Here is an 18686-nt window from a genome sequence, read left to right as displayed (position 1 = left end):
GTAGTGAAAGGAATCTAAGAACACACACACACACACACACACATAAGTTGTTATCCACTATAAAATATCAGAGGCAAATTCCTTATTTCAGGATCTTAGGGGTGTCCTTGAAGTCTGAGGAGAGAGCATTTCTCCTGGTCAGGCAGGTGAGGGCTTTTTTGCTTTTTTTCATACATTTGATTAGGCATGAGGACCTGTTAGATGCTGGTGAGTTAAGGGAGCCTTACAAGCTCATTGGAGTGGAGATAAAGGAGATGAATAAGCCATTGCCAACTGCCAGTAGTTCTCCTTCAAAGAAGTCATTGCTGCTGTCCTCCTGGACTCTACAGAGAGAACTGGACCTAGTAGAGACAAATCTATTTTAACATGTTTCTTTAAATTATATTTTATTGATTTTAGAGAAAGAGGAAGGGAGAAGGAGAGAGAAAGAGACAACCTGGGCATTGCCCTGACCAGGAATGGAACCACTGACCTTTTGGTGCATGGGATCACAATCAACTGAGCTACACTGGACAGGAAAAATCTATTTTAAGTTAAAATAATGAGAAATGGGTGTGTCCCAGGTTCCGGTGGGTTCTTCCGCTGAGGCGGAGGGAAGTGCTTCCGGGTCACTGCCGGCTGCCGCCTCCCGGCGCGGAGCCATGTCCACCTTGTTTCCCTCCCTCTTCCCCCGTGTGACTGAAACTCTGTGGTTTAATCTGGATCGGCCTTGTGTGGAAGAGACAGAGCTGCAGCAGCAAGAACAGCAGCATCAAGCCTGGCTCCAGAGCATCGCAGAGAAAGACAACAACCTGGTACCTATTGGCAAGCCGGCCTCAGAGCACTATGATGATGAGGAAGAGGAGGATGAAGATGATGATGAGGATAGTGAAGAGGACTCAGAGGATGATGAGGACATGCAGGACATGGACGAGATGAATGACTACAATGAGTCACCTGATGATGGAGAGGTCAATGAGGTGGACACGGAAGGCAACAACCAGGATCAGGACCAGTGGATGATCTAAGTAGACAAGGCAGGGTGGCCTCAGGGAGATTCCAGGCCAACCCAACCTACCCTGTGACTCCTGCAGAACCAGCTGATCACCCCAGTGCCTGAAAGTTCACCCTCAGGCACCTACTCAACTGCTGCCAGAACCTGGTCTCCTTGGCCCCTCCCAGGCCATCAACCTGCCCTTGAATCCCCAGGACCTGAGTCCACCCCATTCTTCTGGCCAGTACCTCACCCTTTGAGGTGTAGTCTCTCTCTAACTCTCTTTAATAAAGACACAGGACTAATTCCTCCCTCCCCCCCCCCAAAAAAAATAATGAGAAATAAGGATGATATGTATCTTTGCATATAGTAGCATGAAACTGGAGCTTAATTTTGTGTGATGGTTTGAAAGACAGTGATCCATCAAGGCCTCCATTGTCTCCTCCGGTGGTAGAGTTATCCCTTGTCGAGATCTTCATGACATTCAAATTTTCTCTTTTGGAGTGAAATAATAGGCATAATTTTAATTAATACTGCTTGAGGAGTATTATACATCAGGCACCAAGAGCACTCCATGTGTTTTATTCAATTCTTACAATAACTCTACGAGATTATTTTCATTTTGAGGAAATTGAGACACTGAGAGGTTCAATAAATTTCCCAAGGTCAATGAACAGAGAAGTGGTGGGGTCATTAGTTAAGCTGTATGGCCTTGAACAAGACCAAAGTTAGAGCCTTGCAGAGTTCCAGGAAATCCATAAGGTCACAAGGACTGGGGAGGCAAGCCTGAGATCTTGCCCTGTTGGTCAGGGAAGGAATGTAGCTACAGTGGGTGTGGTGAGGTGAGTCTCAAGTCTTATCCCATTAGGAATATTCACTGACTGGATATAATCAGCATGCTTAACACTTAACATATGTGTTTCATACTTTTGTTGTTGTTAGATAATTAAATGTAATTCATCCCATACATATTTAAGAGGGTGGGTGACATACACCTGACTATATCAATTAGGATTTAGGAAGATAGTATCTGCAACTGACAGAAAATCCAAGTAGCAGTGGTTTAACTAAGATAAGAATTTATTTTTCTTTTATATATTTAAAAAAGTGTGGCAGCCCCGAGCTGTCAGAGCAGCTTTATGAAGTCATCACAGACTCCAGCTCCTCTCTCCTGCTGCTCCATCATCCTCATCATATGGAAACAAGAGAGCTGCTTGGACTCCAGCCATCATGTCTACAATCCATTCTGCAGGAAGGAGGAGAAATGGGAATCATATGTGGCACATTTGCTTACATACTATTGGCCATATCATTACATACCATTAATTTTGACTATGTTATGCTACTATTTTATAAAGTAATTCAACTGGAAGTGTAAATACTAAAGGATATTAGCATATAATAAATTCTCTCTCCAAGTACTGTTTTGCATTTTCAAAAGAACTTCTAGGCACATAGCACTTTCACTTTAGAATTTTACTTTTATGTAGACACCATATAATTAGGTAAAAGAACTAAAGAACTATTTTGGCTAGACAAATCTTTGGGGAGTTTTCTGTAAAGTTTAAAGCAAATAAGAAAGGGAAATCTTGGCTTGAAATTTTGGACCAAATATCTATTTACTTACTCCTTTTAAAAAAAGGTGAAATAAAGGCAAGATGCTAGTTATTGGATAAGTTACAACATGAATTACTTTATTCCAACCTTGGAGTTTATGATTAGAAAAAAACACACAGGCAGAGAAAAATATACTCCAGCTGAAGTAGCAAGATCTGCACATCCGACTAAGAGCCTTTGAAGTACAGTATATCAAAGACTAAGTAAATTAAGCTAGTTATTCAAGAGGCAAGATTTTATCAGTTAAGTTTATTTGTTTGTTTTAATTGCAAGTGACCCACACTAATTGTGTTAACATAAGCAGGTAAAATTAAAAATAATTTATTGGAAGATTAATGAGAGCTTACTGAATCTAAGAAAAAGTGAAAATTGGGGATTATCATATCTTCAGAAAACTCCCCAATAATTAATGGCCTCGGGAAAGGCATTCACCGTGGAATATGTTGGCTTCTTTAGCTCTTCCAGAATGCATCAGCTTCAACCATTGTCCATATTTGGTTCACTGTCTCTAGATTCAAATCCCAGGAAGTCTGTTTGACTAAGCTTGAGTCTAGTGCCAGGGGAAGAGGGGACATCTTGATTGACAGAGCTACCAAGATTGGATGGATTTGGGGAGGGGTGGTCCCCCACAGAAAAATTAGGACACTCTTAGCAAGAGATGAGGGAAGGAATGCTGGCAGGCAGAAATAACAGATGGCCTGCTACCTACATACGCACAGAGAGTAGCTCAAGTTGAATCTCAAAGGATGGGGAAAAGCATAGAGACGGCTTTAGTGTGGGTTAAAAAGCAGTAAGATCATGAGCAAGTCCTACTAAGCTGTGTAGAAGTTCCTTATTTAATTAAAAACTACAGCAGGACAGTCAGAAGGGCCCCTTTGGTCCCTCAGTAATGGAAGAAAGGCAGGAGGTGAGGAAAAAAGAAAGAATGTGGATGAGATTGAGTGTGAGGGAAGGTCTATGCATTTCATGGCATGGCTCTACTGAAATACGGAGCAGGACTTTTATTTTTTAAAAGGAAGATACAGTGGGGCCTTGACTTACGAGTTGAATTCGTTCTGAGACCAAGCTCATTAAGGAGCTCATTAAAGAGCTCGTTAACTCAAATTACTCTATCAACTCAATGCAAAAAATCGGCTGAGAGACAGCTGGTATCTCAAAAAACTCGTTAGTCGGGACACTCATAAGTCAAGGCCCCACTTTATTCTTGACTAACACTGTGGCAACAACAAATGGAGCCACCTTAATATGCCATCATGGGGATTTGGTGACACAAGGATGCTGCCACGGCATCACTAGGAGCCAGTTTTCATTCTTCCATTATTCTGTGCAGTTTGGCTGGGATGATAAAAGGGCTTTCAAAGCAAGGAGACCTGGAATCAAATCTCACTTGTTTAAACCTGGGAAAGTTAATCTCTCAGTTTCCACCTCTGCAAATTGGAGATTTCCATATCTCCCCAGTAGAGTATATATGTGTCTCAGTTGCCAAGGAGACCCGGCAACCCTTGGCCCCCATCACTACTCTGACCCCATCTTCTTCCACTCTCTTCTTTCTCACTCTGCTCTGTCCACACTGACCCGGATGTTCTCCAAACAGACCAGGCAGAGTCTGAATGTAGAGAGCAGTGACCCAAGTAAGGACAATGAGCGAAACTGGTTTATTCTGGGTGATCCATCAGCCTCCTCCCTGGTGCCTGTCATCCCTGAAACCTGAGGACAATGAATCTTTGGGAAGTTTTCTGTAGACATGCTCATGTTAGTTTCCTATAGCTGCTGTCTAACTGCCACAGACTTAAGCCAATTCACATTTTTCATCTCACAACTCAGCAGGTTAGCCTTCTCTCTGGGCTAAAAGTTAGGTGTGGGCAGGGCTGTGGTCCTTTCTGGAGGCGATAGGGGAGAATTTGTTTTCTTACCTTTTTTGGTTTCTGAGGCTGCCCTGCTCATTGACTCATGGCCCCTTCCTACATCATCAAGTCCAGCAATGTGGGGACAAGTCCTTCTCACAGTGCCACCTCTCTTCCGATTTTATTTTATTTTTAAAAAATATATATTTATTGATTTTGCAGAGGAAGGGAGAGGGAGAGAGAAATAGAAACATGATTGATGAGAGAGAATCATTGATTGGCTGCCTCCTACATGCCCCATACTGGGGATTGAGCCTGTAATCCAGGCATGTGCCCTGACATGGAATCAAACGGTGACTTGGTTCATAGGTTGATGCTCAACCACTGAGCCATGCAGGCCAGGCTCTTACAATTTTAAGGATCCTTGATGATTACATGGGGCCCACCTACATAATCCAAGGTAATCTCTTTATTTTAAGGTCAGCCAATTAGCAACCTTAATGCCATCTGCAATTAAAAAAAATAAATTGGTTTGAGGGAGAGAGAGGGAGAGAAGGAGTGGGGGGGAAGAGAGAGAAATATGGATTTGGTGTTCATTCCAATTACTGATGCATTCATTGGTTGATTCTTATATTCTTATATGTGCCCTGATCAGAGATCAAACCTGAAACCTTGTGTATTGGGACTATGCTCTAACCAACACCACCTGCAATTTTAATTCCACTTGCTGTATAACTTCACAGTCACAACCTCCTGGGATTAGGACATGGACAACCTGAGGACCACCACAAACATGATACCCAATTTCCACTTTTTCTTAGATTTCGTAAACTCTCTAATATTCTTCCAATAAATTATTTTTACGTTCCCTGCTTACACTAACCCAAGTCAGCGTTGGTTGTCTCTGCTTGTATCGTTCTCCCCCACCCCCCAAGGAGTGGCATGGCTCCCCCTCTTGCTTTCCTTGTGTCTGTTAAAGTGTACCCAGCCCCTCAATGAGGTCTTGTTACCCTGGTCTTGCCACACTTCGGGATTCTGGAACCCCTTTCTCCCAATCATATTTCATAGCACTATCACCTCCAACTTCACTGTATGATTTACTTATTCTATATATTTATTTTGTGTCTCCATCCACTAGAGCGGTGTGTCTGGGACATAACAGGCACTCAGTAAATAAATACTTGATGAATGAATCAAGAGTTGTCGGGATTAAATAAAATTAACTGAGAGGATTTATGTGCAACACCTAGGACATTGCCTGCCACGTAGTAAGTGCTCATGGGCTGATGACTCTCATTTTTATTTCCCAAAGTCTCTGGCTTCTAGAATTCTTCATGGAAAGTCCTTCAGCTCCAATTTGAAGCCGCCACAAATGTTGCTAATGAGCCCAGAGGAACTTAACATTCAGTGTTTCTTTGACTAGAAAAGAAAACTTTAATGCTTTGAAAGCCACAAAAATCTTTTGAACAAGGCAGGGTTGCCCTACTGGCTTTGTCTTTCCGGAACAGTTTGGGATGGAGCGGCAAATCATGAATTTAGGCGCCGACAGCTCGGAGGGCTTTCCCTTCAGGGAAACAGCTCCTGGTTGTGACAGTGAGAGGGCCTGTCTGCCTCCCCAAGATTCTGGGCGGCTGCTCCAGCTGCCACAGGGCACCGGCTGGCATTGAGGAATGTGGTCAGAGAACTGCTCAATGAAAAGGCAAGAAAGAAAGAGCAGCCCTTGGTGCCACGTTGAGTAATGGGCTTTTTAAAACCAGCCTCTGCAGCATCACTTCCCTGAAAATGCCAAAAAGTGAAGCTTTGACCCTGCAAACCAGACAAGTTCAGGTTTACACGCTAGGTAAAGATTTCCTTAGAGCAGCCCAGCAGCTGCAGAGCTCAGAAGAAAAAGAGGAAGACAATACATTTTCTTCTCCAGTCAGCGGTGGCAGGTGCAACCCAGGGTCATGCCTCCAGAAGGAACGGGGGCTTGGCTGGAGGCCTGTCAATTAATCATCCAGCAGAACTCCCACGACGGCAGGAGAAAACTCCCTTTCATTTCCCCGGGATTGTGCTGCAGCCACAAAATGCAAGGCTTCCTTCCACAGTGAGCACTCGCTTTCTGCTTGGCACTGGGCATCGTTGGTTTGCTGCTGCACATTGGAGCACACGCCCCCCTTTGCAGCCCGATGGGCTTATGCTAAGCCCTCTCACCACATTTGGGGCCTCCCATCTCTGTTTTGCCTCTTGCCATGCCGTGCCCACTTGGCGTGTACCCACTCCTCTCTTCCCATGTGAATTGTTCTCATCTTTCCTGGTCCCATCAATTTCTAATCCCCCACCACCCCTTCTATTGACGGCCCCCTGTGTTATCCCATTTTGTGAATTGTATGATCATGTATTTCATTCCCATGTGAATTGTTCTCATCTTTCCTGGTCCCATCAAGTTCTAATCCCCCACCACCCCTTCTATTGACGCCCCCCTGTGTTACCCCATGTTGTGAATTGTATGATCATGTATTTCATTTATAATGATCATAATAAAAATCAGATTTAGAAAATTCCCCACTTTCCCATTTACTATCTGTGTGACCTGAAGCAAGTCACTTGACCTCTCTGAACCTCTGGCTCTCAACCTCTGCCCCGGCCGCTATGGGTGCTGCCATCTTTGTTGTGGAGTGACAGTTAATTTGAATAGTACTCTTTTATTAGATAGGATGATCATAATAAAAACCAGGTTTAAAAAATTCCCCACTTTCCCACTTACTATCTGTGTGACCTGAAGCAAGTCACTTGACCTCTCTGAGCCTCTGGCTCTCAACCTATAAAACGGGGGTTCCTTCTAAGTCAGAGTGCGGTGAGGATTGGAGGAGACAACCTGTGACAGCGTCTCTCGGCTGGCTTTGCACAGAGTAATTGTTCAGGAAATAGCAATTGGATCTGAAACTCCCATCCTCAGGATGGTTTAGATGCTAAGCTAGTCTCTGACATTTAGCATTTTGTTGATATGCCTATGTGTGTGAGTCACACAAGCCCTTCTCTTCCTCCTTCTCCTCTTCCTTTTTTGTTCTTTATCCACTGTTCACTGTTCTTTCTGTACCACGTCTGGCCATGTTATAGACACATTCCTCCAAACCAACATTGGCCCTGTCCAGAAGCAAGTCTTATTTTGAGGCTCTGATCCTGGCCCCTGACTCTGGGAAGATAGTCAGGCTGTGCATACTCCACAGCCTGCAATCTGAACTGCCCACAGGGCCTGGGCAGGGGATATGTTAGTGAACAGGCTGAGCAGGGACTATGATGAATTGAAGATCCGGTTCCATTTAAAGCAGACAGCCAACTGCTTTAGGTCCAGCATTGTCAGATGATGAGGAGTTTTTCAAAGCAGTCAAGAAATTAGAATTTTTAAAACAAAATGGCTTGATTTTTTAATAGTTATCAACTAATAAACTCTTAAAGAATTTTTAAAACTACTATGCTGAGCAAGCAAAACATAACTATGAACCAGATGTACAACCTTTGGCCTAGACATACCAATTTTCTGTACAACTAAAATTTTTAATTTAGCAAGTGGTTATTTTGAAAATCAGTAGTCAGATTCAACCAAGAAACCACATCATAACCAAGACCTAAGTAATTCAAAACAAACTGCTGTCTGACTAGATGTAGGCTTTAAAAATATCTTTTCTAAAATGTCATGGAACTATAGACAAGTGAAATAACACATCCAGAGATTTCAATATAAGACAATCTTAACTTCTAAATGAGCAAAGGTGTAACTGAAATGGGATTTGTGCGTGTATGTATCTTATATATCCCCAGACTTATAATTAAGCCTATGACTTTTTATGATACACAAATAATTTTTTTTCTTACTTTGCTTTTTGTAACTTTCTGGTCTGAGAGAAATGAAATAATATTCCACAACATAGCATTGCTTAAAAAGTTTCTATAAGTAACTTTATATTTGCCATATAAAATGTGGGTCTTCAGAATGGTAGACACCTTATAAGTTAATTGCTACTATTATTTCTAATAATGATAATGATAGCACTTGGCACTAAAGACTAAGTTGGAAAGAACCACGTTAAAAATGTTCATCTAATATAGCCTGGCTCCAACTTATGTGCTTGTCTTTTGCTTACGTTATGAAAGCGGAAAGATCTTAGATAAAGCACAACGCTGATAAAAGGGTAAATGCTCCCAAGTTCACATTTTTCATTAGGTACCAACTTAATTCCAGGTCTAAGAGCTCATGGGAGAAGTAGCCTTCCATTGCTATGTGTCATTTCAGATTATGTAAGGTCTTACCACAGGTTCCATTTTTAGCTACATTAATAAAAGGAATTGTTCATCGTTATATCAGCTTAGCAGGCACAAATCACACACTGGGTTAAACCTTTGGGGGAAATAAAGTGATTCACTCTATTAATCTTTGGCCACCAAAGTCTTAGTAAATCTTACTTCTTATGTAGAGATGCAAATGTGAGCACCCTGAGATGTAGCACCTCTTGCTTTGTTGACTTTGCTGTTGTAATATTACATTTAGATCTTTATTTGGATCACATAAAAAGCTGCTATGACCAGATACCAAAAAAGCAAGAAAACATACTTTTGACATGGTGTTTAGCAAAGCAGGTTATTACAAAGAAGTGTGGTTCAAAAGGCAAGGATTTAAACATTGTGGTGACCAAGCTCACGTCTGCTTGCACCTGCCCCAGTGTCCTTTTCAGACATCTCCGTAGAGACTGAAGCTAGCAGATGCAGAGGTGATGGCCCTACCCATGAATACCTCCTTCCCTTTCTCCAGCAGGTAGCACTGAGCATCCTGCCTGGTGAGGGGCTGCTGTTCCTACCAGCGTTTTGTGTGCTTAATCCGGGATTTCACCCAACAACCAGATTTGGAATGTGTTTTCAGGCAATTTTCAAGGCAGCTGGAACAGTGAGGGAGAGATCAAAACTTAGTTATGGTCAATAAAAGTATGAACTTTGAATGCTTAGCTGAAGCTTTTCCAGGTTCATCTCTTTTTTTTAGGCTACAAACCCAGTCAGTGGATTTCTGTTAGACCAACCAAGCCTCCCAGAGTTACCCAGGGCCAAATGACGTGGGCTCTTTCCTGTGGGATGGGCAGAGACGAAGGTGGAGAGGGAAAAGAAGAAAGACTTGGTTGTATTTTTCTAAAGCGCTCTTGAGTAGCGGGAGGATCTTAATATACTGTAGATGGTGAATTTAAGCCTTGATTGCATTATTCTTTTCATACAGCATAAAGAGCAGCTTTGGGTAGTAGGAGAGATAATTGGAACCAGGAGAATTAATAAACACTAGAGTCAACAATGGGATACCTTGATGTGGGTGACTCACTTTATTTATTATTTACAGCAGCTCTTGGGCCTTTCTCCACTTCTCAGTTACAGGCCCACAAGTCAGTCCTTTGAAGTGCGGCCTAATTAAGAAGAGGGTGGGGGTGAGACATAGCTGAGATAAGTGTGTGTCTAAGCCTGTGAGTGTTGAAGAAATGGGAAATCCTATGATTTGTTTTTCCTGCAGAAGGTGGTGAGTTATAATGGCTATGATACATTCTTGTTACATTAGCCTAAGCACGTTTTTTAAGTTCTGTGAGCTTTAATCTCCTCCCCTGTAAAATCAAAACATTAACTTTGAAGTGTTGTGATGAATAAATGAGATAATATATAAAAAAGTGCTTTCCACTTGCCTGGCATATAATAGATATTCAAGAAATGGTAGCTGTTATATTTACCCTAAATTTGGTCATTAGGGAAAAATTCGTTCTAGTTCATACTCATACCATTTTACCAATATTCACATTAATCTTTGTGTCTTTCTTTTTCATCTTATTAAAATCTGCTTTGATTCATTTTCAATATCTGGGTGGGGCAGCACTGTTTTATTGATAGTTCACGATTTCTATTTTTTCATTTTAAGATTTATTGATACGATTGGGTTTCAAGTCATAGAAGAAAGAGAGCTTTGCTTATAATTAATTCCTGGTAAATGTTTACATTTTAATAAGGTCATTTCCCAGTTATCTCTCCAATTCCAAGGGAATTGCAAGGAAGATGTGCTCACTAAAGAAGCAGTCTTAAGGTGGAGTGTCTAAATAGAGTCTCTCTGCTTGTAAGCTGATTCTTTGTTTGATTTTAGCCAAATCTCCAGCCTGGCAAAGATATTTTGTGCTGAATGAACTGAGCAATGATCTGAAGTACTGACCACTTTTCATCTAGGGTGCATATCTTCTTCAATTGTACACATGGTTTTTTATCTCCAGGCATTTCCATGCATTGTTTAATTAATTTATCTATTCAGACAGTAAATATTTCCAGTGTGTTTACCAAGTGTGGACTGCTTATAAGATACTGTGATAGATACTGGGTGGAGCAGGGGACATGAAGATGTTTAAGATCATATTATATGTATTGTAGGAGTCATTATATGTAAATATTTATATATGGAAGAAAGTGCTAAACGTTCTGAGAGAATCAGTGGATGTTCTAGGGAGAGAGCATGGAGATTTGGAAGGGCTTCCTAAAAGTGGCATCTGATGGAGGCTTTGTCTGATAAAGAGAATTTGGATGTTCAGAGAGGAGATGTGCAATGGAGAGAGAGAGCAATATGACCCAGACATTGAGCCAGGCACATGCAAGGCCTATGCTTTTCACTTCCTGTTCCTGTTATGTGATTGGTTTTTTTACCTTCAGTATAAAAATGTTTTTAAAAGTAGAACAACAAAAAAGAAAATCAAAACTCAAAACAATGAAGTATATTCATATTATCAAGCAAAGAGCAGGGCATCCGAAGCTTTCTAAAATGAATGACCTGGCAGCCCAGATTAGAACATCTTGGTATTACTCTGAGCCCAAAATGCTTAGCTAAGGTCACTAACGGTCCCTGTCTTGAGGGGTGGAGAAAGGATTCCTCTGTGGCATCTAACCTCTCCAACACCTTTCCAAATTCCTTAGCAGGTTGAATGTGAAAGGCTTTCTTTGGAAAGGTAACCAACTGCACCAAACTTCCAGATCCCCAAGTGAAACATGCACCATAATGGGCACTTTGCAAAATAGTGCCCTATTAGAACCAATCCATCCAACCACCCTTTGTCCTGTTTCCTAGTAAGCATTTCATGTGTGAGTCCTATTTTCCGTGCTAGACTAAAGCGTCCAAGAGACCACACCCATCCCTTCACTTAGTATCTTGAATGAAGTATTGTGTTGAGCGAATCAATACTCAATACTTGTTTATCAATGAGCTTTAACATTGCTTCATTTGTGTGTGTGATAGTCTGTATTCATTTTCTTTTGTCATCCTAGAATGGAGGGTGCCCTATAGGAATGAGTATCCAATGAGTGCTCATGAGTTGACTCAAGGTTAAATTAGGGTTTAGCCTAAGTCCAGGAGGATCTGGGTAAAAACAAAACTCTCTTCCTATTTTTTGTGTACTTCCTCCAAAAATATAAAACTGCTGCCAGAAAAGGTTATCCAATTTCTATCAAATTCATGGTTAACAAACACTGTGCACGAACCAGTTGGCCAACTTGATAGGACTAGGGCAAGTGAATAAGTCCTGAGCCCCCTAAGACTACCCATGAGATCAACTGGAACAGTATTAGCACTGGGCTCAAGGTTTGGTCTGGGAGAAGGGAGTCATTGTGATGCCACACAGGAGCCGGGCTGACTTTGGGGAAAACTGGCTTCTCTTGTATGGGTGGGACCATTGTCTCCCGTGGCACACAGCTCACACAGACCCCAGGCTTTAAAACTCCGAGTGGACATTGGACTTGTTCAGGGGCTTGGAAGTTGTGTGTCCAAAGTAATCAGGACACCTAACCAATGTTTCTCTGGGGAAATCTTGGCTGACTTCCATCTCCCCAGAGGACAGCTGCTGCTTTTCACAGAGAATTTGCTGCCAGCAGCCTGTCCTGGGAGCCTTGGCAGCCAACAAACTTCCCTTCAGTCTAAATTATCTCGGATAAAGGAAAATCTAAGTCATGGATGTAGTAGATTCTTTCCCCCTTTTGAATTTTGGAAACAGTTTATCAACCTACTATAAAGGAAGTTTTGTATGTCGATCCCCCCCATCCTATCCAAAGAAAAAAATTCCACTCAAAATAATCCTCCCCAAAGAAGCAGGCATTGGTCGGGTACCATATACTCAGTAGAACTGGCAAGCATAGAGGGTCTTAAGACTGCATGTGTACCCAGCGCCTGCCAGTTCTGTGACTCATGACATGGCAGAGGCTGAGCTGGCAGCAAAGCCCTGTCCCAACCAAATGTTTCCTGCCTGCACAATCTACTTCTCTACCCACTTCTGAAAGTGTGGTCTCTGGAAGCACACACACAGGGTCTCTTCCCCATTTAGTTACCTTTGTTCATTTGCAGATGTTTGTTTGCCAATACATGAGAGGCATTTAAATGGCATGTGGGAAGTGTGAGATTAGCTATCACTGTCATAGTTGATGACAGAACCTTACTCTTCTAGTGCATGATTGCAGCACTGTTTTTACGCTTGCAAAATTAAGCCTTCTCTTCATCTCTGGCTTGGATGTTAAGATACAAGCAAAACTAAACTTTAATCTGAATTCTAGAATACTGCTCTTGAATCCAACCACTGCTCTTGGTTGTGGTAGTGTGATCCCGGGGCATTCCTTGCCCATTCCTATCCCCATGCTTTTGCTTATGCTGTTCTCCTTGCCTGGAGTTCTTTCTCTGCTCAGCCAATCTAGCCACTTTCCATCCTTAGAGGGCTCCCTGAAGTATGTAATTCCAGCTCTATGTGATCCTTTAGTTTGTGGGATCATTGTCGAGTTTGGAGGTGCGTGGAAGAAAATGTGAGACTGCAGATTGGGCCAGGCCAATCTTGTGGTTATCTTAATTATGAGAATGAATGTGAGGTCGGGGCCCAGGTTGTCCAGCCAAACAGGATAAGAGTCTATGTACATGAACTAAGAATAATTTTTAGTATGCTGGGACTCTCAGGGAGGAAAAGCAGAAGAGTTTGACATAGATAAAGAATCCTAGAGCTAAAAGGTAATTTAGAAGTCCTTCTTTCCTTCCTTCCTTCCTTCCTTCCTTCCTTCCTCCTTCCTTCCTTCCTTCCTTCCTTCCTTCCTTCCTTCCTTCCTTCCTTCCCCCCTCTCTTCTGTTGGTTTCTTGTGAGTTGATTTGGTTAATTTTAGAAACTGATGCAAGTTGTTCTGAGACTATTTTAGAAAGCAAGTTTGATGGTCACATTGGATAAAATTATGGTGTGATGGTAAAGTAATGAAATAAATTTTCTATACTTAATTAGTAAATATTTTCAAACTCAAAAAGCTCAGAATCTTGGCAAAGTAAAAAGACGACGAGGTGCCTAAAATGAGCCCTGCTGTGGAGATGCACACAGGAGCTTGGGGCATAGCTGGAAAGCACCCTTTGAATCCAGGGCTGACAGTGCAGAAACTACAAGCTGCCTCTCAGATGCAATTTTCATGGATAAACCCCAGATGCTTTTAAACAATGGTATGAGCGTTGGCATAATGCATCGTTTCTCAAGGTAGAAACCTCATTTGGAAATGTAAAACCTTGTTTCATAAAAATAATTTTCTTTGTTCTCCTATCACATTTTGGAGGTCTAAATTAGATAATGAGCCAATGAAGTTTGTGCTGACATGAGTAGCTTGAAGATACCTTTAACACAGTGTATCTAAAACCTGCTTGCAATCATACCAAAGAATGCATTTTTCCTTCAGTGCTCTCTGCTCCATAGTTTACAGAAGAATCCCAAGATCAATCCTCGATGCCTCTTTTCATCCTCTACTCTTATAGGATCGTTCACAGAGCCTGCCAACTCCTAAGTCTTTTTGAATCCATCTGCTTCTCTCCATCTCCACTGCTACCACCATGAGTCAGGCCCCTGTTGTCTCTTCCTCAGATTTTCACAATTAACTACAAATTGCTCTTCCAGCCTCCATTCTTTGTACCCCCAATCCATTTACCACATACAGGAATGGGCAAAAATAGAATTATAGTTGTGAGTACACGAAACAGTTTATTCTTGTTTTATTTATTTATTTATTTATTTGTTTATTTATTTATTTATTTTGTTCTTCTATTATTATTACTATTATTATTAACCTATTTTGCCCACCCCTGTATAGCCTGAGAGATCTTTTGAAATCCCAATCAGATCATATCACTTTCACACTTAAATTATCCAATACATTTTGGATAAAGATCAGTTTCATTGACATGGCTTAATAGATTAAGTGATTGGGCCTTTCTTTAACCCTCAATCAAATAGCCTGTGTTCATTCTGTTACAAGCTCACTGACCTTTCTGTTCCTGGAACTAGCCATGCCCCCTTCTGCCTGGAGACTTTGTTCCCCACTTCACTTCCTTCCTCTAGTTAAACGCTGGCTCACCCATCACCTCTCAGTACCAAGTTCCCTCCATGAAACCAGATTCTTCTGTTTTAGTTCCCTAGTTCCCTGAGCTTTACTTTTATGATAATTACTAATTGGTTAATGTTTATCCAAGTAATAATTTGATTAAAGTTTCTTTTCTTCACTAGACTATAAGATTTATGACATTTGGGTTCACATTTGTATTTGCTTAGCATTATTTCCTGAGGACAAGCATTGTGTCTAGCACCCAATAGGTGCTCAAATACACACACACACACACACACACACACACACACACACACAGCTGGAATGAATTAATTGAACCTTTCAGTCGTGCAAAAAGAAGTGCATCTCTGGGAACACCAAATAGTATAAATAAGTTCTGCATCAATAAGTTCCCAATAAACACAATAAGTAAACAAAGGCTATGTGTCATATTCTATTAAACTAGAGGCCCAGTGCACGAATCTGTGCACAGGTGGGGTCTGGCTGGCCTGCCCTGATCTGGGCTGATAGGGCCAGGCCAGCTCAGGGGAAGGGCCGAGGGTGGTTGGTTGGCTGGCCCAGCCCTCTGGTCAAACTCTGGGTCAAACTCTGGGTCAAACTCCCAGTTGAGGGGACAATTTGCATATTAGCCTTTTATTATATAGGACCAGAGGCTCAGTGAACGAAATTACATGCACTGGGGGGGAAGGGGGTCCCTCAGCCTGGCCTGCACCCTCTCACAGTCTGGGACCCCTCACTCCTTCCTGCCCGCCTGTAGCAGAGGCAGGAGAGGCGCCCACCACTGCCACTGCTCTCACCAGCTGTGAGCCTGGCTTCTGGCTGGGCAGCGAGTACACTGACCACCAGGGGGCAGCTCCCGCTTTGAGCGTCTGCCCCCTGGTTGTCAGTGCACATCATAGCAACCAGTCATTCCGCTGTTAGTTCAATTTGCATATTAGGGTTTTATTATATAGGATACTTCTAGGGAAATATCCTCACAACACACATACATACACACACACAAACTACTAACAAGGCAACAAATATAATATGTGAAAATGGAAGTAAGAATTATTTCCCCCCAAATTTTATTATATATATCAAATATATATGTGTATAATATTATATATAAACACACAGAAAAGATTGTATATCTATAAATATATTGAAAATATTATTTAACTAGAGGCCCCGTGCACGAGTTCTGTGCATGGGTGCGTGTCCCTTGGCCTGGCTGGCGATTGGGGCTGATTTGGGGGGGCCGGCCGGCTGGGGTGAGGAATTGTGGGAGGTTGGCCAGCTGGCCAGGGGGAGGTATCATGGGAGGTTGGCCGTCTGCCCCCCCCAATCAGGGCCAATGTGGGGGGGCAGCTGGCCAGCAGGAGGGACCATGGGAGGTTGGTCGGCTAGGGGGAGGGACCACGGGAGATTGGCTGGCTGGGGGGAGGGACTGAGGGAGGTTGGCTGTGGGAGTGCACTGACCACTAGGGGCAGCTCCTGCATTGACCATCTGCACTCTGGTGGTCAGTGCGTGTCATAGCAACTGGTCGACCGGTGGTTCCAGTCATTCTGGCCATTCAGTCGGAACAGTCGCTCAGGCTTTTATATATATAGATGAACCCATATATACCCACCATTTAGAGACTGCAGTTGTTAACATTTTACTATATTTCTTGATACCTTTCTGTGTGTGCACTCCATGATTTGAATAAGTTACTTACGTTCATCATGAAGAGATACATTGGCAAATATTTTCTAAGTATAAAATATTTTGTTTCCACAAGATCATCATAATCTAAGAAAATAAGTAATAATTACCTAAACTAATCTAATAGCCAATCCAAATTTAAATTTCCACAGTTGTCCCCAAAATGTCTTCTATAGATGTTTGTATCAAACAGGGATCCAAAGTTCACTCATTGTTTGTGTTTATTGTGGGTTTAAAAATATCTTTTAAGTATTAATAGTTCCTTACTTTTTATAGTTCATTCCATTGACTTTTTGAAGTAACTAGATCAGTGTCTTGGAGTATCCACTGTCCTGGATGAGTCTGATTGTTTCCTGTTGGGGTGCTTTATATTGTCCTTCTATTTCCTGAAGACTGCAGGTTAGTCTAAACTGGCTTGAGTAGAACTAAGTTAAACATTGTTAAGAAGAAGATCCCATAGGTGTTGGTGGTTACTGCATATTGCATCTCAGAACATCATTGAGAAGGTTCCACTAACAGTGAATCTAAAATAATATGGTCAGATCCCTCTACTGTAAGGATTTACTTATTTTTCTTTGCAACTAAAAGTAATCTGTGAGATGACGTGGTATCTTGGGACTACCCTTTCCTCTCCACACAATTTAACCAATGGTTTTGGCCCTCATTGATGTCCCTTGTCTGAACCAATGCTTTTATGGGTGAGGAATTTGATTTCAAGAGGGTGAGTTAAAAATTTCTATAATTCCTCTAATTAGTTGGTATTCAGCTGTAAAGGTGAGCTTTCCCACATTAACTTGACATAAATTAAAATTCTTTCTTTAAAAATGTTAAAATGGCTAATTCTTTGTGAGAAATATTCCAAGTGGATGAATCAACACACCTTTAATGCGGCATTCTCAGTGGTTGTTTTAAGGAGTTGGCACACTGGTGATCTGCAGTTGTGCATATGCCCAAGCCAATTATGGTGTTTAGGTCAACGATCCGTGAATTCCAAGTTCTAATTAAGTCTTGACATCTTAGGTTAGGATGATGCAAAAGTTCATTGGAGATTACTGGGTCTGTAATACCTGTTTAAAAAAATACTCTAATTATGTATTTAGTCAATTACTATTGTAGATGACCAAGTAAATTCTGTGCATTTTAAGAAGCCTCTCAACTCAATATTTACATAAACAGCTTGGAATGAGCAGAATATCAAGCAATTAATATACATTTTTAAATGCCAAAAGTATCCATGTGCTATGGATGGGTGGGCAGCTGATATGCATTTTAAAAGTTCATTGTTTCACATCTTTGCAGAGGCTTACGATGGTGTGTAAGGAGCCACAATGGTAGACCCCTGTCTCACATCTCCTTCTGCAGAAAGAGCCACCCGCCCCTCTTTTCATTCTGATTGGCATCCCATAAATTTCTCACTTGAGCTTCCTTCCTTCAAAGAGCTGAGGGAAAGAATCTCCGATAGCCAAATGCATGCCAAAGGAAGTGTTCCACTGGCAGCTTCCCGAATTCAACCAGAGTCAAGGTTGGCAGTCTCTCTTCTAGTTGAGGATGTTGAAATTTGTAAGTGAGGCGCATTTGTGGAAATTAAAATGAGGCTGTGAGTTCTGATGGGAATCCCCAAGATAGATTTTCTCTCACTTTTTAGATTCTCATTTATTGAGAATGGACTTCTTGGGAATTTATTATTCATTTAGTTTCAGATATTTTTATTGTCTTTCTTTTAAAAGGATAATATTATTTAGGAGGTTTAAAATAGAAGATGTCTGTGTATTACAGGCTAATTTTTTAAAAGTGTGATCAATAAGTATTCTTTGTTAAAATCCCTGATTAGAATAAGAGAAAACATTATTTCTTGAGCTGTGATACACTGAGGATGAAATAATGAATTTTTGATAGATAATGGTACTCGTCAGAAGAAATCTGATCTTTAGGACACAACTTATCCTTGACAGGTGAGCTGGTTGACTTTAGCGATTCAATAGAAACAAAGCTCCATATTCCCTTTTAGCAGTAGTTTTTGCCACATAACTTTTATGCATAATGACTCAATCAAAATTAATGTAACTGACATTTACTGAACTGTATTGTTCACAACAGGCGGGGCAATGCTAGCAAAACAGACAACTCCAAAATCACAGTGGCTTAACCCAGTAAAAGTTATTTTTGCCTATAGCACCAGTTA

At 41.5% G+C, this 18686-nt stretch overlaps 1 protein-coding gene across 1 annotated transcript; it reads left to right on the top strand.

The window, feature by feature from the left end:
• The first annotated feature begins 562 nt into the window (after positions 1 to 562).
• Positions 563 to 1288, top strand: LOC102249055 (anaphase-promoting complex subunit 15). The gene has a single exon (XM_005873631.2). The coding sequence runs from the start codon at positions 642 to 644 to the stop codon at positions 1005 to 1007; it is 366 nt and encodes a 121-aa protein (XP_005873693.1). The 5' UTR covers positions 563 to 641; the 3' UTR covers positions 1008 to 1288.
• Positions 1289 to 18686: the final 17398 nt, after the last annotated feature.

Source organism: Myotis brandtii, unplaced genomic scaffold, assembly GCF_000412655.1.
Source record: "Myotis brandtii unplaced genomic scaffold, ASM41265v1 scaffold416, whole genome shotgun sequence".
NCBI lineage: Eukaryota > Metazoa > Chordata > Mammalia > Chiroptera > Vespertilionidae > Myotis > Myotis brandtii.
The sequence above is the reverse complement of the archived record's forward strand: the minus strand, read 5'-3'. Positions and strand labels throughout refer to the sequence as shown.

Excerpts from the sequence above, each read along its gene's own strand:
- LOC102249055 (XM_005873631.2), top strand. The coding sequence starts at position 642 with ATGTCCACCTTGTTTCCCTCCCTCTTCCCCCGTGTGACTGAAACTCTG.